The sequence below is a fragment of the Anolis carolinensis genome, chromosome 4 (genome assembly GCF_035594765.1).
Source record: "Anolis carolinensis isolate JA03-04 chromosome 4, rAnoCar3.1.pri, whole genome shotgun sequence".
Lineage (NCBI taxonomy): Eukaryota > Metazoa > Chordata > Lepidosauria > Squamata > Dactyloidae > Anolis > Anolis carolinensis.
The window spans coordinates 128961420-128984030 of NC_085844.1; the positions used below are offsets into that span (position 1 = coordinate 128961420).

General features: G+C 40.2%; 1 protein-coding gene across 2 annotated transcripts in view; it reads right to left on the reverse strand.

Annotated features, from left to right (window-relative positions):
• Positions 1-770: 770 nt before the first annotated feature.
• Positions 771-22611, reverse strand: part of LOC100557971 (quinone oxidoreductase-like protein 2) — a 52055-nt gene continuing 30214 nt past the window's right edge. Inside the window, exons 2-10 of one of the 2 annotated variants that reach the window (XM_008117793.2) lie at positions 21454-21592; positions 15970-16066; positions 14644-14702; positions 13120-13185; positions 7921-8030; positions 6690-6771; positions 6037-6218; positions 3092-3320; positions 771-1237 (exon numbers count right to left, since the gene is read on the reverse strand). In XM_008117793.2, the coding sequence (XP_008116000.2) occupies positions 1169-1237; positions 3092-3320; positions 6037-6218; positions 6690-6771; positions 7921-8030; positions 13120-13185; positions 14644-14702; positions 15970-16066; positions 21454-21592 (1033 nt within the window). In that variant the 3' untranslated portion in view covers positions 771-1168. The remainder of the gene's footprint in view (positions 1238-3091; positions 3321-6036; positions 6219-6689; positions 6772-7920; positions 8031-13119; positions 13186-14643; positions 14703-15969; positions 16067-21453; positions 21593-22611) is intronic. The other variant, XM_062977767.1, reaches the window with a different exon arrangement.

Here is a 22611-nt window from a genome sequence, read left to right on the forward strand (position 1 = left end):
ATGCAGTGTTTCGAGGAGGGACCATTTACATATTTACACAATCTATCTCTCTGCCACATAAATATAACAAAGAATTTGACACCAAGGCCATAAAACTATTTTGTGTATAACACATCCAGAGGTGTATGAGGTAGATTTAGTGTTCCAACTGGAATCACAAGTACCCTAATGCAACAACACATAATCAGAGCAAGACCTGCATAAATAAGTCTGTGGCAGCAGAGCTCTCAAAGATGCAACTCAAGAGTTTGGATCAGCCCTTCTACTGGAGCTGTCTCCATGCCTTCCTCTCTCCAGAGGCAGTCTGCTCTGCAGTGAAGACAACAGGGGTGATCCAATGGTAATGTGGCTTTGACTGGACCTTCACACTTTGTCCTTGAGCTTCTCAGCACCACATCATCAGGGCCAGACCTGCATAACTAAGCCAGAGCTCCTCAGCACCACTAGTTTAATTAGCCTAGCTCCACTAAGCTAAAGCCAGAGCTGGTGAGGTGCAGCTCAAAGCCTATACAACTCCAGTCAATGCCATAGTTGTCAGCCACTACAATAAGCAAGAAAACAGCTAGTCATCATGACAGTGATGGACCCAGGAGTGGTGGGTCCAGCACTTGTCACATTACATAGTAGCAACGGATCCCATTCTACACTATGTACATTGCGTATGAATTCATTTCCAGATACAGTTTAAGGTACTAGCTGACCTTCATCGCACTACATGGTTTAGGATTAGGCTATTTGAAGGGCTATATAGAAACATATGAATCTACTCACACCTTCAGACTCTTTTATTAGCCATCAGAAGATGATGATGATATAACCTCACCATCTATTTATAAGTTGCCATCCATGTCAATGGCAACTTGCAGAATAAAGTAATAAAAGAGATCGTGGACATGTGTGCACTATAGAGCATCTCTGCAAGATCACCAAGAGCTGGGAGGTATTATGAGACAAATCAAACAAGTACATAATATCACCAGTGTTGAATTATCATAGAAACTATAGCAGTCTGAAATTCAAGTGTTCTGCCTGAATAGTTTATGTCCTCTTATGATTGAAAATTGCTAGCAAGAGTGAATCCTTTGACTTTCATGGCAGTGGACCTCTTCCTCTTCAACAGGATGTAGCAACAACGGAGATCAGTGGCAGGTTTCCATGAAAAATAGGGTTAAGTAATCGAGATGACAACCTTGCCTGTAGATTTACGTTGGGTCACGTGGGCAAAAGCTTCATTTACCTAAGAAAAATAAGGAAAGAGGTTTGCAAAGTTATAGAGATGCATATATTGCCTTTGTTGCACCTAAGCCTAGATTGTGCAAGAACGATGCAAACAGGTCTTATTTGCAAAGGTGGGCTGCAAGTGTTATATACCAGGCCGTTTTGGTGGCATATGTGCTAAATAGCTTTTAGTGTTTACAAATTTTCCTTCCTAGGGGTAGATTTCTTCACTTCCTGTTGTCTCACCCCTGTTCTTAACTATGAGTCATTTGTAAATCAGATGTCTGTAACACAGAGACTGCCTGTAAACTGATCAGATGGGCCTAAGACTTCTTCCAATATGGCATCAAGTAGGTAGAGTTGTGCAAGGACAGAATGAGGTCCAATCAAAACAGCATTTACAGCGCCTGCACTAATTTGAACAGAATCTAGTTGATGTTTGTTTTTGCTGCAGGAAAGGGTTCCAGCAATTAAGGACAATGACTAAGAAGGACACTGAGACATTTACCCAAATGAAATGTGGTAGAAATGTTTGTACTTGTTTAATGAGATAGTTACAGGAACTTGAGTGTTAATCAGAAACAATCAGTAGCAGATGGGTGAATTACAGGCTGCACTAACTGCTTCTGTTATTTTCAGTTGCAGATAGCATGGGAATCTCCTGACAAAGGAACCTTCTACAGTGAAGCCCAAGTTTAATGTTTATCTACCCTTCCTTCAAGGTGACGTCAAAGACTTTTGCAGTTTGTCCTATTTCTTCAGCATATTGATCCTATGAAGTTAGTCGAGAGACAAAGGCCCCTTCCACACAGCTGAATAAAATCCCACATTATCTGCTTTGAACTGGGATATATGGCAGTGTGGACTCAGATAACCCAGTTCAAAGCAGATCTTGTGGGTTATTCTGCCTTGATATTCTGGGTTATATGGATGTGTGGAAGGGCCCTAAAGAAGATGGGAGTTGTGATACAGTAACATCTGGAAGGCTGCAGTTGTTTCATCAGGATAGTGGGATTTGGATTTAGAGACAAGACTTATGGGTATGATGGCTGACTTTCAAATGTCCTTTCTCCAACCTCAGAGTCACAAGTGCTGTTGGGTTGCAATTTCCATATCCCCAGTCCACATGATGGATATAATCAAAAGTGATGAGAGTTGTCATCCAATAATTTAACAATTCAGTTATTTTTATTGTACTGTTTTTAAAGGCGTTGCCTTTGTTGTGAAGCCGCCTTGAGTCCCCTCCGGGGTTGAGAAAGGCGGGATAAAAGAGCCGTAAACAAATAAATAAATAACATCTGGGGACCCAAATTATGTAAAAGCTAAAGATCACCAAGCACTATATAAAAAATATAGTTGACCTTTTGTATCCATGGATTCAACGGTCCTTTTGGGGCAACCATAAGACTGATGTGGCCTTTGAGGAAAATGAGTTTGATATTTCTGGCTTTGGGTCTATACCATGTAAACAAGTAATGTATTTAATTACTCCTCTATGTCAGATTCTAGTACATGTCAGTCTAATATATTAGAAAGAATGCTAGTCTTGACATTCCTGACTTACTATGAATATCATCATCACTATTTCAAGTTCACTTTATTACGGTCAATGACCAGCTCATTATTATTTATGATTTATTATTATTCCACTACTGTTATTGTTAATTAAATCTTGCTGCTATAACATTAAATGTAGCAGACCTGGAAACTATCTGCTATTCAGAATGAACAGTTTAAAAAATTGCACCATATATTCTTTCTGAATGTTTGAATTCACTTGGAGACCTTTCCACTGTAGATATTCCTTGAGAACACATTAAGTAAGCAAGCTTCTATTAAAACAAATGTTTTCCTGAGCTTTGCCTATCCATACCTCTTCCAGTCTGAACACTGCTCCTATATGTGGTTGGATTCGTCCCTCCTGGCAGTACAAAACAGCAGATGAAAGTGTGGAGGAAAAGACCGGGAAATCCTGCTCACGATACCGGCCCCAAAATAGTCCCAAAGCAGATATATTCTTCAGAAGCAGCAGATTGGCTGGAATAGAAGGGATAGTTCCTCCGGCAAAACCAACCACTACAATTCTACCTTCCCAAGCCAGGCTGAAATATGACAGTAAGGAGAGTGAGAAAAATCAATACCAGGATCAAAATGCCAATGTACCAAGATTAATATTTTGATTACACTTAGAATGTGGGAAGCATTTATCACTGAAGGGCAATTGCTCCAGTAAACTAAGTAACAAGTAGCTTGCTGCTTGGAAAGAGACCTATGTGATGTCAATAAGGAAAAAGTGGGGTCAATCTGCATTAGAAAGCTCCTGAACACCAGAATATACTGCTATAGAAGTTGCTGCTAATTTGGTTGCAGTACGAGATTTTAAAAAAGTAAACAGAAGCAAAAAAGAGGGGGGTGAATTTTTTTAAATTGTGCCCTACATCAATCAATACTATGTTGTGTATGGAACCAGGAGTTTTGGTTCAAGAAAATCCCACCATGGCTTACTTTCAAAAAAGAATCCTGCTCTTTTTTGTGGTATGTTGTAATTGAAAAAAATTATGCAAGTTTCAGATTTGAAATTTATTTTAAGTGACAGAATAGACGTAAACTCACAAAAAATAAATACTACAACACATGTATGGACATGTTAACGGTACTAAAGGACTCTGAGCAACTCGTTGCATGAAACACTGTTAAAAAAAATCAAATCCATAGATGTGTTGTCAAAGTGAGTTTTCCGGGGTAGCCAATTGCCTCAAACAGGCAGGAGTTCTTTCTCCCACTCTGGGCATTTTTCCTCAGATATATAAACCTCACTGGCCTAGTTTCCAACAGACCTCACAACCTCTGAAGATGCCTGCCATAGATGTGGGTGAAAAGTCAGCAGAGAGTGCTTCTGGAACATGGCCATACTGCCTGGAAAATTCACAACAACTCAAAATCCATAGATGTTTGCTCAACCAGCAAACGAGCAACTACAAAAGGATTTAAATGCTATATCCATTTTAATCTTGCTTATCTTTTTTCTTTAAACCTATCCGCAAAGACACATTCTGTGAAAGCAGAAGCTGCCGTATATTGCTCTGAAAATGCTAATTGTGGTATTTAAATAATCCTGCAAATTTTGTTCGTTGCAACAAACAGGCAGCTGCTCTTAGCTTTTTGTAAAATAGGAATGAAAGTCTTATGCTAATGAATGAAACATAGTTTTTATAAGATTTTATAAATGCTATATGTAACTGTAGGTCCCATCTGCAAAAGTGTACACAGCAACTGTAAGGAGTGATTCTCACGCTTACCCTCCCTAAACTTTCACACAGCATTCCTGCTTTCACTTGTGACAAAGAGATAAGCCAGCATCTAGCGCATCCGGGGAGTTAGGGAGTCAGGTTCATTCAAAAATACGAAAGTCCAGTTAATTCCAGTTTCTGCTGTTTTGCATCTGTTGACTTGCTTAGTAATAGAGAGCCAATCAAATTGTATTAGGTAAGCATAGACCAATGAAGAAGACAATGTATTAACACCAATCAAAATGTGCTTTTTGGATTTCTGTAAAACAAAAAACAAAAAAAACTGCGACCACATTTTGGGAGCATGGCAATCTTTTCATGCCTTGAGTGCACCTGCCGCCATTTGGCTGGCAAATAAAACTAATCTTCAGAAACATTCAACTCTTGGTGTGTTCCTTCCGCACCACCTTCCTGGGTCAGGAGGGGACTTCTGAGAACGTGCAGAGTGCATCCCCCTTCACTACAAAAATGAAAGCAAAAGCATACAAAACAGTTGTAGCACATAGAGCAGTTGGTCAGCCCTGTAAATATGCATTCTCCTAACCCTGATGTACTGGATTTTTCTTTTCCTGTATCTTTTCATAATATGTCTACATATATTATGGTCTCAGTTATTATACGTATATTTGAAGCTTAAGATGGAAGCTTCAAAACTTGTTCATTAAAGATGGTTTATACATTCGTTTTAACTTTATCACTTGCATTATTCAGTTCTTTCTTGCAACACAGATTCCCAAAGGCCCAAGAATGTTCATTTATTAAAGTTGTCTGAAGCCCTAAAACAGTGGTTCTCAACCTTCCTAATGCCACAATCCCTTAATACATTTCCTTATGTTGTGGTGACCCACAAACATAAAATTATTTTTGTTGCTACTTCACAACTGCAATTGTGCTACTGTTATGAATCGTAATGTAAATATCTGATATGCAGGATGTATTTTCATTCACTGGACCAAATTAGGCACAAAAACATGATGTGCCAAAATATGAATACTAATGAGTTTGGGGGGGATTGATGTTGTCATTTAGGAGTTGTAAGTGCTAGGATTTATAGTTCACCTTCAATCAAAGAGCATTCTGAACTCCACCAATGATAGAGTTGAACCAAACTTGGCATACAGAACTCCCATGACCAACAGAAAATACTGGAAGGGTTTGGTGGGCAATGACCTTGAGTTTTGGAGTTGTAGTTCACCTACATCCAGATAATACTGTGGACTCAAACAATGATGGATTTGGACTAAACTTCCCACAGAGAGCCCCCATGATCAACAGGAAATACTGGAGGGATTTGGGAGGAATTGACAGTGATTTAGGGGAGATGTAGTTCATCTACCTCCAGAGAGCACTGTGAACCCAAATAATGTCCAAATTTGGCACAAATACCTATGTGTATTCCGATGGTCTTTGGGGACCCCTCTGACACCCCCTCACAACACCCCCAGGGGTCCCGACCCCCAGGATGAGAAACACTGCCCTAAAGGGAAAAAATATCTTCCAGGCGAAGAGGATCTAAGCAACAACCCACCTGTGCAATGCCTCTTTAAAGATGTCCCCACCGACAGTGTCAATAACCACATCTACTCCTTTATTCACTGTTAACTTCTTCACTTCTTCTCTCAGATTGGTCCCACTATAATTCACACCATGAAAAGCCCCTTTCTGGAGAGCCAAGTTGCATTTTCCATCACTTCCTGCTGCTGCTATCACCTGCAACAACACAGAGAATAATATCCAGCCTATGCACTTTTCCATGTAGACAAATGGGAGAGAGAAGAAGGCAGTATTCTATTACTTTTCCTCCTGTTATAGCCTCTTGAATTATTTTTTTGTCCGGAGGCTTACAGCAACCCCCAGAGCACTATGAAATGCAGGGAACTGCAGGAGGAACTGGTGAAAACTGCCTTCCTCCTTCTGCCAGTGGGAGCCTAAATGTCCCCTTTATGAACAGCGAGAGACAGCTTCCATTAACAAAAGGGCAGGCATAAGTCAATAAAAGGGCAGCTCTGAGAAATGAAACACTATTTGGTTCTTTGCCTATTGATTGCCAATTGATCCTTGATACTGCTATCAAGGTCATTTTCTTTGACCAGAAGGATTGTATTTTCCTACAAGATCTCTGCTATTCCTAATGAGCCCCGATGGTTCATCCTTGTTTGATACATGTGGAAGAGGACACACCTTTGCCTTAAGAATATGAGTGGCCACATCCACAACTGCGAGTCCCGTGGCACCAGCTGCTGCAGTCACCAAAACAGTCTCCCTGCAGAAATTAGAATAAACATCAGGAAAATTGAGAACGGAGAGAGCTATACTGATACTGAAGTGTGTTCAAGATGTACTCGATACTCCCATTATTGCTTAACTTACAAGTCTAGGTATTTGTCATTTAAGCCTGTATTTCCTGCATTGTTTTCATTTCACCTGAATTTATCTGTGCTTTCCTCAAACATGAACTCTCTTTTTTATTTTTTGGGTAAACAGTTTATTATAGTTATGGTACATAACAGAACATCAAATCATAGCAGATATAGTCATGTAACAATAATTTTGATGTATACATGCATATCTACGTTAGTCAATCAACCAGTTAATTCTGACATTGAGGGCACATTATTATCAGTAACTTAACTTAAAACATATAGTTTGCTATTTCTACATGTTATCCACTATTTTCAGTCGAAGCTTTCTACTCGTTTAAAAATATATATACATGCACATTATCTGCTTTGAACTGGATTATACGAGTCTACACTGCCATATAACCCAGAATATCAAGGCAGATAATCCACATTATTTGCTTTGAACTGCATTATCTGAGTCTATACTGTCATATAATCCAGTTCAAAGCAGTTAATCTGGATTTTATATGGCAGTGTAGAAGGGGCCTAAGTGGTTTTAATAAACTGACTAACTGAAACACTATAGAAGATTATGGAATTTATAAAATTCATGATTGGCATAGGCAGAAGCTAATAGAATTTCACAAAGTCTTCTGAATATGAAACTGATTTATTTCTTTAAAAATGTAAAATTCACATGTAATAAAAACTTTCATTTTGTCTGCAAAAAACCCTGACAATTCCACAAATGCACCTCAAAACCTTGATGTTTCAGGTTTCAGGTTAAAAATACAGATCTATATCATTTGCATAGCTTTTCACAAAATCATGTCAATCCAGTTCAAAATCAGGCATACATTCCACACAAGGAGCTAAAAGAAATCTAAATCGCCTTTTCTACTGCTATCGGGGAAAGTTTCAAGGCAGCCATGGATTGTAACAGTACGCAAAATGTAATTTAATTGTGTTAATCCAAATGCAAAATGACCTTGTAGCACTCTAGAGAATGAAAAAAATAAGTTGATAGTGTAAGCCTTCATAGAGTGAAACGACCAGGGAAGCTGACTCACCCTGGCTGTGTCTGTGCTCTATGTTCAAGGGCTAAGATGGCTGTCCCATAAGAAACCGGCAGTGCTGCAGCATCTTCATAAGAAACTTGCTTTGGGATGGTCCAGAGCAACTTTACAAAAGAAACCAAAATGAAATAGTCATTCCAAGAAAAATAGAGATATTCATTGAAAAACGATAGCAAAACGTGCTACAGGATGTTCCGCAAAAGCAAAGTTTTAGCAGTTTAATAAACTTTTTCTGTTTTTATGATAGAACCAATTAGGAAATGACCTTTATAACCCAGGAACGAAATCATGTTATAATGTTGTTGTTGTTGTTGTTGTTGTTGTTGTTGTTGTTGTTGTTCTTCTTCTTCTTCTTCTTCTTCTTCTTCTTCTTCTTCTTATTATTATTATTATTATTATTATTATTATTATTATTATTTTAGTATGACACAGCAAACAAGATAGACATGCTGGATTTCGTATCACAAAATCACAAGTCGAACACTTCCCAAGTGTCTAGGACTGTGTGATATATTTTCAGATGATGTGTGCAGATCCCAGTAGGGTGGCCTTTTGCAGTTGGCAGATCGTGATTTTATTATTATTATTATTATTATTATTATTATTATTATTATTATTATTATTTTATGACACAGCAAACAAGATAGATATGCTGGATTTCGTATCACAAAATCACAAATCAAACACTTCCCAAGAGTCTAGGAATGATGCGTGCAGATCCCAGTAGGGTGGCCTTTTGCAGTTGGCAGATCGTAATTTTGTCAATGTCTATTGTTTCCAAATGCTGGCTGAGATCTTTTGGCATGGCACCCGGGACCACCTGTACTGATTTCTGCCAGAGTCTTTATTATTATTATTATTATTATTATTATTATTATTATTATTATTATTATCATCAACATCGCAATTTTTATCCCACCTTTCTCCCCATAGGGCAGTGGTTCTCAACCTGTGGATCCTAGATGTTTTGGCCTTCAATTCCTAGAAATCCTAACAGTTGGTAAACTGGCTGGGATTTCTGGGAGTTGTAGGCTAAAACACCTGGGGACCCACAAGTCGAGAACCACTGCCATAGGGACTCAAGACGGCTAACAATGACATGGCACAACACAACAGAATTTTCAAATAAGAAAAATGCATATACATGTGAACATAAACATTAAAATAATAAAATATGTGTAAAGTTAAAATACAATAAAAATAGAAATAAAATTACAGTTAAAAACTAGGCACTCCCCCATTCTATTCACACCATCCCCAACAGCCTGCCCCTCATCATTCCCTAAATACCTGAAAACAACTGTGTGTTTTCACCAGCCTGCAAAAGCCACATAGGGATGGAATCATCCCAATCTCTTTAGAAGGGAGATCCAGTTCAGGGCTGCTACCGAAAAGGATCTCTCCCTTCTTCCCATCAAATGTGTTTGAGTCTAATAGGCTTACAGAGCTAGATATGGTCCTTTATATAACCCGGACCCAAGTCGTATAGGGCTTTATAGGTCAAAACCAGCAAAAATAAGAGATCCATCCATCAATATCTAGCAAGATGCTGGCACATTTCCCACCACAAGATTAATTAATGTTTGCCACTGAAATTCAGATGTTACAACACACAGTTTCTGCAAGAGCTACCACAAATCAACGTTGTGCCTCACAAAAAAATCACAATGGACTCAGAAAGGCCCAGTGCAGATACAAATGATGCTCAGCAAACCACACTTTCTTCCTCCCACATGTGCCTAGCCAACAGCTACTCGAGATTAATCAGGGTTTTGAAACATTTGAATCTTACCCACATTTGCCTTTTTTATATTCTGCCCCTCATGAATTTCTCAGCATTAGTAATATTAAAATGACCAACAATAACAGAAAATAAACACATAAAAAGCATGGGATCAGCAGAAAGATGAGTTGTCCCATGAACTACCCAACCATAAATTCCCTCCCTACAGAGATTAGGCTACCCACTCTTCCAAGTTTTTTGGTCTAATCTGAAAACATGGCTTTTTAAACAGGCCTTCAATGTTGATTAGAATTTAGTGGTTGGATTCAGGACTTAGTGCTTGCTTCACTCCGGAACTTCACCATTTTTATCCGCAAGTACTGCTGTGTTTGATGGAATTTTAAATTGTATTATGTATCATATTAGGTGAAAGTGTTCTGTAAATGTATGTTGTCATCATCTTATTTGCTTATGTAGTATGTATTTTATGTGTGAGGCACTTTGGAGTGCTTTTGTGAGTCGCCCCAGGTCCCTTCAAAGAGATGATGGCGGGATATAAATGAAGGTGGTGTTATTATTATTAGTGACACAAAGACAGAGTATGACAGCAAACGAGATATATATGCTGAATTTCGTATCACAAAATCACAAGTTGAACACTTCCCAAGTGTTTAGGACTGTGTGATGTATTTTCGGATGATGCGTGCAGATCCCAGTAAGGTGACCTTTTGCAGTTGACAGATCGTAATTTTGTCAATGTTTATTGTATCCAAATGCCAGCTGAAATCTTTTGGCACGGAACCCAGTGTGCCTATTATTATTATTATTATTATTATTATTATTAGCCAAAGCAATGGATCTTAGGCTCCTTCTACACTGCGATATGATCCAGATTATCAACAAAGATAATTATTTATCTATTTATATCCCACCTTTCATTACCCCAAAGGGGACTCAAGGCGGCTTACACATGGCAACCATTCAATGCCATTAATACATACAAATTAAGCTTAAAATAGATTGAGTTAAAAATTAATACATATTAACATTTAAAAACATATTCAAGATAAAATCACGCCATCCAAGAATCATAGCCTGAGGCCGTTCTGTGGTCATTTCACATATACTGAATCCATTATTGCACTAAGCTATTCTCCGAAAGCCTGACCCCAAAGCCAGGTTTTTACCTTCCTTCTGAAGGCCAGGAGGGAGGGGCCTGATCTAATATTTCTAGGGAAGGAATTCCTCAGCCAAGGGGCCACCACTGAGAAGGCCGTATCTCGTCCCCGCCAGTAGCGCTTGTGAAGCAGGCGGGACCAAGAGCTGGGCCTCCCCAGTTGATATTAATCTCTGAGGTGGTTCACAGATAATCCACATTATCTGCTTTGAACTGGGTTATCTGAGGGCCCTTCCACACAGCCATATAACCCAGAATATCAACACAGACAATCCCCAATATCTGCTTTGAACTGGTTTATCTGAGTCCACACTGCCATATAATCCAGTTCAGTGTGGATTTTATACAGCTGTATGGAGGGGGCCTGAGTCTACACTGCCATATAATCCAGTTCAAAGCAGATATGGCAGTGTAGAAGGGGCGTTAGCCTGGTGTTAAAAGGTCAATACAGTTATTCCCTAACATAGATCCTGGAGGAGGGAACTGCAGAGTTGGACTAACATTATGGAAACCACTTTCTAACATTATCGGATGTACTCTCCTCCAACCCCAGTTTAGTTATAGGGGTCACAGGCCGGCTAGTAGAGAGATATGTGTTTATTAAAACACTTGAAAACCACAATAATGTATGCTTTTGTAGTCAGCACCAACCCATTGAAATGTGGCCAGAAACAGCAGTAGCCCTTGTAGACTGCTGCTATATGCTCTCCGACAGGTGCATTTTGCACCAGCTGTAGATTCTGGCTTCTTTTCAAGGGCAGTGCTATGCAAATCACAATAATCCAAACAAGAGAGAAGCAAAGAGCAAACAAAAGTCTAAACAAAACATCAAAGAAGGCAAATAATGTTAGCCTGCATTAATAAAATAATAGTTCCCAAGACAAGGGAAGGAAGAGTCTCCCGATATTCTGCATTGCATCTGGAATATTGCGTTCAGTTCTGTGCACCTCATTGAAACTAGAGCAAATTCAGGAAAGTGCAACAAGAATAGTATGATGTAGGGAGAACAAAACACAGGAGGAAAGGCTGAGTGATCTGAGCATGTCCAGATTAGAGATGCCTGTGGGGTGACATAACTGCACCTTTTAAATATCTCGAGGGCTATCAGAGAGAGGAAAGTACAGGCTTGTTCTCTGCTGCTCCAGAGGGAAGACCAGACCTTATGGCTTTATGTTATCCCTCTAAGTCAGGGATCCCCAAACTAAGGCCCGTGGGCCAGATATGGCCCTCCAAGGTAATTTAACTGGCCCCTGCCCTCAACAACAACAATCCTAATTAACTTGACTAACTCATTAGCCAAAAGCAGGCCCACACTTCCCATTTAAATCCGGATAGGTTTATGTTGGTTAAATTGTTTTTATTTTTAAATATTGTATTGTTATTTTATTGTTGTTGTTGTTGTTGCTGTTGGGTTGTTTTTTTTTTTTTTGCACTATACATAAGACATATGCAGGGTGCATAGGAATTTGTTCATTTTTTCAAATGATAATTCAACAGTCTGAAAGATTGTGGACCAGCCCTCTGCTTAAAAAGTTTGAGGACCCCTGCTCTAAGTAAACAAGCATGTGATAATAAACAATCATTAATTGATTGCCTATTGTTTGCTTGATCCAACTGTTACATCTGCATTAATTACCATATAAATAGGTTCTTGGGCAGAGAATCTATCTCATTTTTAAGTGATGCATTTTGATTACCATCTTGAGTCCATTCATACATTGCAATTACAACACTATGATTCCACTTGTACTGCCAAAACTGTATCCTAAGAAATCCTGGGATTAGCATTTAGAATTCTTAGTCAAGGAGCTTCTCTTGCATCTCTGAGCAAATAACATCCCAGATTTCACAGGAGTTAGCCATGGCACATAAAGTGGAATCAAAGTGCTGTAACTGTGTATAGTGAATGTGTCCCAGTAAAAGACTACCTCTACTAAATGTGTGTGTGAGAGAGAGGGGGGGAGGATGAGGAGGAAGAAAGGGGAGGTAGGAGTACTTCATAAGCCCCTTCCACACAGCTGTATAAAATCCACATTAAACTGGATTATATGGCAGTGTGGACTCAGATAATCCAGCTCAAAGCAGATATTGTGGATTATCTGCCTTGACGTTCTGGGTCAGCCCTAAGATGGCCAATATTTTTTGTACATGGAGTTATTGGTTAATTTCCTTTCAATCTACAAGTCAATTAACACATCAAGGTTGCCTTTTTCTGTATTAAAAGTATTTGGATTAATTGCCCAGCTACATGTTGCAACTCTAAAGAACACTTTGAAGTTGTTTTCTAGCCTACCTTTGGATCTGCGATATACTCCTCAGCCATAGCGCTGGTACCAGTCACACCAATGACACGATCGCCCTGTCGAAAAGTCATCATCAGAGAGCCATTAAGGTGAGATTAAATGCTGCTCAGTGTTCTTCCCTTTGCTATGTTCAAATGGAAATGTTTTAAATCACCATTGTGTTTAAATCAACAACTTTAAAAAAAATGGTACTGCTTCATTATCTGGGCAGAAGCCACTAGAGGGAGCTAGAGAGAGAAGGCTAGTCCATTTTGGGGGGGGGGGGGTGTGGAGTTGAAGGAGGAAAACCATTTCCCCTGTTTTCACTGGTTATTCCCCCTCCCCCCCTTCCCATATCCTAAACGACAGTTGTTTCCATGACGGAGACATGGGTGGGAGGAATAACAAGAAAACAGGGATAAATGGTTTTACTCCTTCAACCCACCTACCATCCCCATAAAATGGAATATCCTTCTCTCTCACCCGCCCCCTTGTGGCCTCCACCTGGATAATGGAACAGTACCAAATTGTTGTTGTTGTTGTAAACACAAGTAAATAATACAAGTCTCTATGGTCATTCCGTGAGGCTAGATAGAACAAACAGATAGTGATATTTCACTTAGATTTTCACTCAATATAATATGTCCTTTTTTCTTAACTTTTCCAATCCCAGTTCCCCACTTATCTACCACTTGTGTCCAGCAGTTTTTTCTCCCCTCCCTCCCCCTTTGCATCTTCTATTCAAGTATTATTTTACTTGATCAATCGTGAAGAGAGTATGGTTCAGTTCTTTATATATATATTTTCCTTTTACTCTAGCTATCAGAATTCCCCATTTCGAGTGCCGTTTAAATCAACAACTTTGATTGGTGCATCTATACTGTCTATGTGCCAATTCTCATACACATCAGTATAGACTGAAATGGCAATATTGGGTGTTTTTAAAATTACTTTTGCATTTTTAACCCCACCAGTTAGTGGGCATTATTTAATCTGTATTTTATAGAAATTATGTTTAATATGTATCTTTTATAGATTTACATTTTAATATATGTATACATAGAATTTTTGGAACGTTTGTTTGTTTTGACTGTGCTGTGATCCGCCTTGAGCCACAAGGAAGGTAAAGGTAAAGGTTTCCCTTGACGTTAAGGCCGGTCATGTCTGACTCTGGGGGTTGGTGCACATCTCCATTTCTAAGCCAAAGAGCCGGCGTTGTCCGTAGACACCTCCAAGGTCATGTTGTCGGCATGACTGCATGGAGCGCCGTTACTTTCCCGCCAGAGCGGTACCTATTGATCTACTCACATTGGCATGTTTTCAAACTGCTAGGTTGGCAGAAGCTAGAGCTAACAGCGGCCGCTCACGCCGCTCCCGGGGTTTGAACCTGGGACCTTTCAGTCTGCAAGTTCAGCAGCTCAGCACTTTAACACACTTCACCACCGGGGCTCCAACAAGGAAAGGCAAGTATAAATTATTATTATTATTATTATGGAATCAATTTTTAAACTTGAGTTGCAATGCATTGCTCTCACCTCCTTTATGGCGGTTACGGCCTTGCCGGTCTCCATCACATCCCCCGAAAACTCCATCCCTGAAACACACAACACAAGAGTCTGCCACAACCTGCTGCTTATATTCTATAGACTGAACATATGGATTACATACCTGAATAATTGAGAAAAATTATGTGTATCGGTATTAGAAATACACACAGTATATCACTCTCTCACAAAAAGAAGGAAAGTGGAGGGCAGAAATGAAAGAAAAAAAGTGGAAGAATTTCTCTAAGGCCCCTTCCACACAGCTGAATCCTACATTATCTGCTTTGAACTGGAATATATGGGAGTGTGGACACACATAACCCACTTCAAAGCTGATATTGTAGGTTATTCTACCTTGATATTCTGGGTTATATGGATCTGTGTGGAAGAGTCCTTAATGTTGACGTGCAAAAAAAATTGGATTATCACATTCCTCCTGGGTTCAAATTTTCTCTGAAAAGATTCCTATTGTTATATGTGCAATAGTGTATTAACATATGTAGTCATTTCCTCTTCTATTTCACACCTTTCCTTGCTCCTTTTTATGCTGTAAGAGTAACCACATGGCTAGCTATGTCTTTGAAAACTCTCCCACAAGACAAAACAATGTTGATGAAATCAATGCTGAAAAGTAGCCAGTAGGTGTCACTGCAGGCACAGAAAAAGAAAAATTCAAAGGATGGAAAAGGAAAATGAGTACTGCTTGTTAGTTCCTAGTTTTTTGGGGGGGTTTTTTATGGCTGACTTTAAACATTATCAGATGAAACAGCCATCACACATTTACAAGCTTCTTGCTGTTAATAAATGGTATCTAGAGTTAAGCCTTGAGTTAAGCAAATGGATCTCTGAAAGAAGTCATGGGAAAGAGCATCACTACCTATGATCTTTAGAGGTGACCATCATCCATGATAACACCAAGCTACATGATCTAGTTCTGAGGTCTTACTTTATAAAACTTTTGTTAAATTTGTTGAAACAAGATGTGTAAAAAGAGGTCACACACTGGGAAGGTGATCATCTTGTTATAGCAAAAACCACATATATAGCAGAAGGAAGGGAGTCATATAGATTGATTCCTTCTTTCCCCAGCCCCCAGAACACACATTTCTAAGAGCGGCACAGACCAATTCTTTCTTGGCTTCTAATATGCTGAGCCTCTGCTTTGAATTAGAAAGTGGATGTCATGATCTGCTCCGGAAACCTTTAAATTTCCTATCTATCATAAAACATGGAAAAGCTGCAGAACTGTTCTTAGGGGGGAGGGTTGTTCAGACTCACTGTCACCAAGCATGCTATACTGAAAATGTTTTTACTCACCTGGAGTGAATGGAAGAGAACGTTTTTCTTGGTAAAGGCCCTGGCAAGCCAGTATATCAGCAAAATTTACCCCACAGCAACGGACACGAATCCTAACCTGTAAAAAAGAGAGGAGCACAACTTTCATATAAACCTGCTTTTGGAACAAAAGCGCTATATGTGTGATATCAAACAAATCAAACTGACATAAACATTCTGTTTAAAATCGGAGCCACACAAGACGCAATCCAATTCAGGACTCTGGTACAACACACAGGAAAGACGACTTGCACACACTACACTGGCATCTATTACACTATATAACAAAATTGGAAAAAAAGTGTCTGTTCCAGATTTGAAAGTGTTATTTCCTGTATAATTGTGTGCTTCTTACTTTGAAAACAGTTGTTATTCTCCAGATATTTTGCTTTTGTGGCTGCCACAAACTATATTGAATTGGTTGAAACTCAATCAGATGTTCATAATAATAATAATAATAATAGTAATAATAATAATAATAATAATAATAATAACAACAACAGCTTTATTCTTATATCCCACCCCATCTCCTGGAAAGGACTCAGGGTGGCCCAGTGGAACAAAAATTAAAATTAAACACCATAAAATACATGTACATTATAAAACGTAACCACATAAAACATGTTAACCATAATTAAAAACATAAACTCAACAGCAACTGATACCAGTAGCCGAGCACAGTAGATATGGTCAGAGCTAAAAGGCAGGCCAGGGCTTGTGCAATATACTCTAGGGATGGGACTGGTGATAAAGTGCAAAGGTTAGATATTAAGTAGGGCTAGAAAAGCCAAGTCAAAATGTTAAACCAATTAGTGAAAGGCACTGTGATGACTCATGGGCCATGTAGTCCCGTTCCTAGCGCTGTTGTGGCAGATGAAGAGGAAAACTTGGGTTTTCCACCATTTCAGCCAGAATTGGAACTTTCCCAGCCTGATTTGGAGCCCTTGCACCTGCAAGAGGTTTGCCTTCCAGAAATCTGCCAAACAAGCCCTGAGTCAGAATCTCCCCCATTTTCTCGCCGTAGTTATTATCAACAACAAAAAGGAGTTCAGCAGGCTAATCGCAGAAGCCTGAGAATCGCAGCCAAGCATTCAGCTGATTAAGACTGCTTCCATGAGAAATTCTAGGGAGTCATGCATCTGGACACAGAGATTGACTTTCGGTTCTGATTCCCCAGAGAAGTGTTCTTTGGTGGGAAAACGAGACCCTATTTAGGTTCCTTGCCCCAAAGGAATCTTGCGGAGTCAATTCGTCAGCAACTGGAGTAGGTTGTGTGTGGACAGCGCTACTCCCGCTTCCAAGCCTTCGTTCCTGTTTCCAAGCCTACGTTCCCGGTTCCAAGCCTTCGTTCACGTTTCCAGCCTTGTTTACCTCCACGGACCTTGCCTTGCTTCCTAGGACTCAGCCTTGTCTTCAGGACCTTGCCAAGTATTTTACCACGGATTTTGTCCCTGTTCCTCGTTCCTTGCTGCCTTGTATCAAGCCTTGTGTTCCAAGAATCAAGTTTACTTCCTAGCCTTGCCTCAAGTTCCTTGGACTAAGAACCTTGTCATCTCCCCTCACTTTGCTTGGCAAAGTGAGTGTTTCGGTTATTGGATTACAACTTTGGACCTTAATATTTTATATTGGACATTGTTTTCCTGGACTATAATTGACCTTTCCTGAAAGGTCTTCTTCTGAACTACATTCTACACTTATTTTTATTGACTTTATATATTTCCTTAATAAAGATATTAGATAGATTCTGGCCTCTGTGTATGGTTATTGGTGCTCTGCAGCCTGGGTCGTGACAGGCACATTGGAAGAGCCACATTTTCAGATCTTTCCGGAAGGTGGCCAGGGTGGGCACTAATCTAGTCTCTCTAGGGAGGGAGTTCAAGAGCCGGGGGGGGCACCACCGAAAAGGCCCTCTCCCTCGTCCCCACCATCCTCATTTGTGATGGAGGTGGGAGGGAGAGAAGGGCCTCCCCAGCAGATCTTTAGGTTCGCGCAGGTTCATAGTGTGATCGCAAAGATAGGCTAGACCCAAACCGTTTAGGGCTCTGTAGGTTATAACCAGCACCTTGAATTGGAACCGGAAACTTATTGGCAGCCAGTGGAGCTGCTTTAATAGGATGGTTGTCCACTCCTTATAATTCGCTCCAGTTAACAACCTGGTCTCTGACCATTGTACCAACTGTAGTTTCTGGGCCGTCTTCAAGGGCAGCCCCACGTAAAGCGCATTAGAGTAATCCAATCTGGAGGTAATTAAAGCATAGACCACCGTGGCAAAGCCAGACTTCTCGAGGTACGGTCGCAGCTGACGCACAAGTTTTAATTGTGCAAAAGCTCTCCCAGTCACTACTGACACCTGAACATCAAGCATCAGAGCTGAGTCCAGGAGGACCCCCAAACTGCAGGCTTGTATCCTTGGGGGGGTGTAACCCCATCGAGCACAGGTTGCCACCCAATACCCCAATCAGCCTCGTGACTAACCAGGACCTCTGTCTTGTATGGATTAGGTTTCAGCTTGTTAGCCCTCATACAGTCCACCACAGCTGCCAGACACTGGTCCAGGATCCAAGGGGCATACAATAACATTAAGGCAGCAATTAACAGCAATAAAGCTGGCTCAGCTGTTCAAGGCACAAGCATTGATACAGATAACTGAGGGTCCTTCTACACTGCCATATAGTTCAGAGATTATCAAAGTAAATAATCTGGATTTTATATGGCAGTGAAGAAGGGGCATTAGAATAATAGAATCTTTAAATGGGAAGAGACCACAAGAGACATCTTATTGTGTTATATATTCTGTTAGCTAAACGAGGACCACAACTGGACAGGATGAAGTTGTGCTGCAGAACTCGCATACAGGTCAATAAGTCTCAGGCCTAAGCAACAAACTCAATGGATCAGAAAAGTGGATTAGCTAAGAAATCTTTCTCATTCTAAAAAAAAACCCTGTTACCTTAAGAACCCAATATCTGAAAAATGTATGAAGCAATACAGGCTTTTAGTCCAATTTAAAACAAAGAGAGGCAACAAACTGCAAAACACAGGGAGAGGTTTGTTAAAAACTGCAAAGAAAATCCAACCTCTCGATTCTCGCTCAACTGAAAAATGCTCTCCTAATTTTGTGAAATGGAAACTTGCATTTACTAGTGGTTCACCTACAGACCTATTTTTGTTTTCCTTTGGCAAAAATATAGACCTATGATCTATATTTGTTGGATTGGACCCACAACAAGGGGTGAATCTACACCATAAAATTATTTCAGTTTGACCCTATATTATAGAATCATGGAAATTGTAGTTTAATAAAAACAGCAGCACTCTTTGGTAGAGGGCCAAAGACCTAGTAAAACTACTACTCCCATGATTCCACTGTATTGAACCATGGCAGTTAAAATGATGTCAAACATAATTATTTCTGCAGTGCAGTATTGATTTACATACAGATTCAGGCCAGAACTAAGACTCAATATACTAAATATAGAATAAACAGTTTGAATGTGTACCTGGTCATGTCCTACATTTTCCACATGGTAAACTAACATTAATGTAAGAAAGAAAACACCTTTTCACCTGGGCTCAATAAAACTGAAACGCATAGGAAGAAGGCAAGAAAACTTTTGGATAGATAAGGATATTAGCTCCTTTAAGTTATCAGTGTATATTAATACCTACAGGTGTGCTAATTATTTGCATGGGCTAGTACATTTTTGGCCTGTTAACAAGGCTATGGCAATTGGGTTTACAATTACAAACACCTTATCATAGATTATTGCCCTTTGGGAAATCACAAGACAGTTATGTTATTTAACATCCCTTATGAACTGACTTGGGAGCCCCGGTGGCGAAGTGCGTTAAAGCACTGAGCTAGAGACTGAAAGGTCCCAGGTTCAAACCCCGTGAGCGGCCACTGTTAGCTCCAGCTCCTGCCAACCTAGCAGTTCGAAAACATGCCAAAGTGAGTAGATCAACAGGTACCGCTCTGGCAGGACGGTAACGGCACTCCATGCAGTCATGCCACCCACATGACCTTGGAGGTGTCTATGGACAACGCCAGCTCTTCGGCATAGAAATGGAGATCAGCACCAACCCCCAGAGTCAGACATGACTGGACTTAACGTCAGGGGAAACCTTTATCTTTTACCTATTAACTGACTTAGACAGGCAGCTCCTAAGGATACGGATCCATTCATTCATTTCACTATTTTAATTATATGTTCAAGAAGATTTTATTTATTTATTTATTTCAAATATTTCTATCCCGCCCTTCTCACCCGGAGGGACTCAGGGTGTAAAAGAGAGTACAAGGGCAGGGCTGTGATGTAGCTGGTTAGTAGCCAGCAGCAATAAATTTCCACTGACCATGAGGTCATTGGTTCAAAGCCCGAGTCGGGGTTAAAGCTCCCTACCGTTAATAGCCTAGCTTGCTATCGACCTAAGCAGCTTGAAAACAGATGTGTTTGTGAGTAGAGAATTCTAGGTACCGATTAATTCAGGGAGGCTAATTTAACTTAATTTAAATTAGCCTCCACATAAAACTGCTGGTGGCGTGTGAAGAACATGAGGAAGTACTACCATCAAAAAGGACTCAGCATCGCAGTAGACGATGAAGCGGCAGCTCCCCCTGTGACCGAAATTGAGCATACCCTTATGAAGCTGGAAAAATGTTAAACTGCCTCTACTGTCTGTCTGTTTATGTGGTATATCTGATAATGGCATTGAATGTTTGCCATGCATATGTGCACTGTAATCCACCCTCAGTCCCCTTTTGGGTAAGAAGGGCGGAATATAAATACTGTAAATAAATAAATAAATAATAAATACATAAAAACAGCAAATTCAGATTCTCAATACAATTATTTTTGACTCTGATCCTAAGATGCTTTGGACTTCAGGTCCCAAAGTCCCAGCCAGCATGGTCAGTAGTCAGGCATTCTAGGAGATGGCTTTGAAAACATCTGGAGGACCAAAAACATAGGTCTATACTGCCATATAATGCAGTTTGAAGCTGCATTATATGATTAATGTAGAATCATATAATGCAGTTCAATGCAGTTAAACTGCATTATATGAGTCTTCTACAATGGTTCTCAACCTGTGGGTCCCCAGATGTTTTGACCTTCAACTCACAGAAATCCTAACAGCTGGTAAACTGGCTGAGATTTCTGGGAGTTGTAAGCCAAAACACGAGGACCCACTGGTCTACTACACTGTCCATAGATGGGGCCTTAGAGTCCCAGCAATAAGCAAAGATGAATGCGATCCAGATTTCCCTGAAAATACAGTACCTGGAAATGGTCTTCAGCAAAGAATAAGAGGGCAGTCCCCCTTGAAAATAAAGTTTTGCTAAGAATTATAATGCTACAAAGCCTGGAAGACACTTGGACAGCCTTGTGTACACAGCCCTCTTGATCTAAATGCGAAGCATCCCCATTTCATTTCTGGATGCCTCACACTTTGACATTCTTTTACCTCATGTGGTTGCAGCAAAGCAGAGGGGACATCCTGAACAACCAAGGGCTTGTTCACCTCCATGCAAATTGCTGAGCGATAAGCCCTTTGGGGCTGCAAAAATGAGGGGCTCTGCAAGCCTTCGCCAAAAGGATTCCTCCTGCAACAGAATAGTTGAGTCATGCATACTGTCCTGTCCTCTGTAATAAATAACTTTATCTTCAGTGAGTCCAACATTGGCTGGTACAAATATATCCATGCTCTGTTAATGGCTTAACACAGATATAATGCCAATGCTCTCCTGGGCCATGATTAGAAGCTAGAAGAGGGTTGAATGAAGCAGTCAGCCAAGTGGAAGATGCAAGAAAGTAAGAAAGCAGTCTGGCAAGAAAGGACGAAGAGGAGGGATGTGGGCAAGCAAAAGGCGAAGAAGGATTTACTCCAAGCATTTACTGTTCTTCTTTCTCCCCAACCGTACCTCCTTGCCTGAAGGGAATTTGATTATTTATTGTGTTGTCAAAGGCTTTCATGGCCGGAATCACTCAGTTGCTGTGAATCTTTTGAGCTGTATGGCCATGTTCCAGTAGCATTCCCTCCTGACGTTTTGCTTGCATCTGTAGCAGGCATTCTCAGAGATTTCTTCAGAGGTCTGTTGGAAATGAAGCAAGTGGAGTATATACACATATCTGTGAAATGTCCAGGGTGGGAGAAAGAACCCTTGACTGTTTGAAGCAATGTGAATATTGCAATTTGCTAGCTTGATTAGCACTGAATAGCCTTATAGCTCAATCAGTGAGGGTATTTGCATAGAGCAGTGGTTCTCAACCTGTGGGTCCCCATGTGGTTTGGCCTACAACTGTTAGGATTTTTGGACATTGAAGGCCAAAACATCTGGGGACCCACATACTGAAAACCACTGGCATAGAGGCTGCCTGGCTGTTGTACCTGGAGGCATTATTTGTTTGGGAGATATTAAAAACACCAGAATCAAGACAGTAAATGAAGAAAACCACTCAGAAATAGGGGAATTCCAGACAGCTAACAACAGCTAACAGTATATTATTTGAGAACACAGAAATGCTCGACCACTCCAACAAGTATCATGTCAGACTACACAGAGAAGCCATTGAAATCCACAAGCATGTGGACAACTTCAACAGAAAGGAGGAAACCATGAAA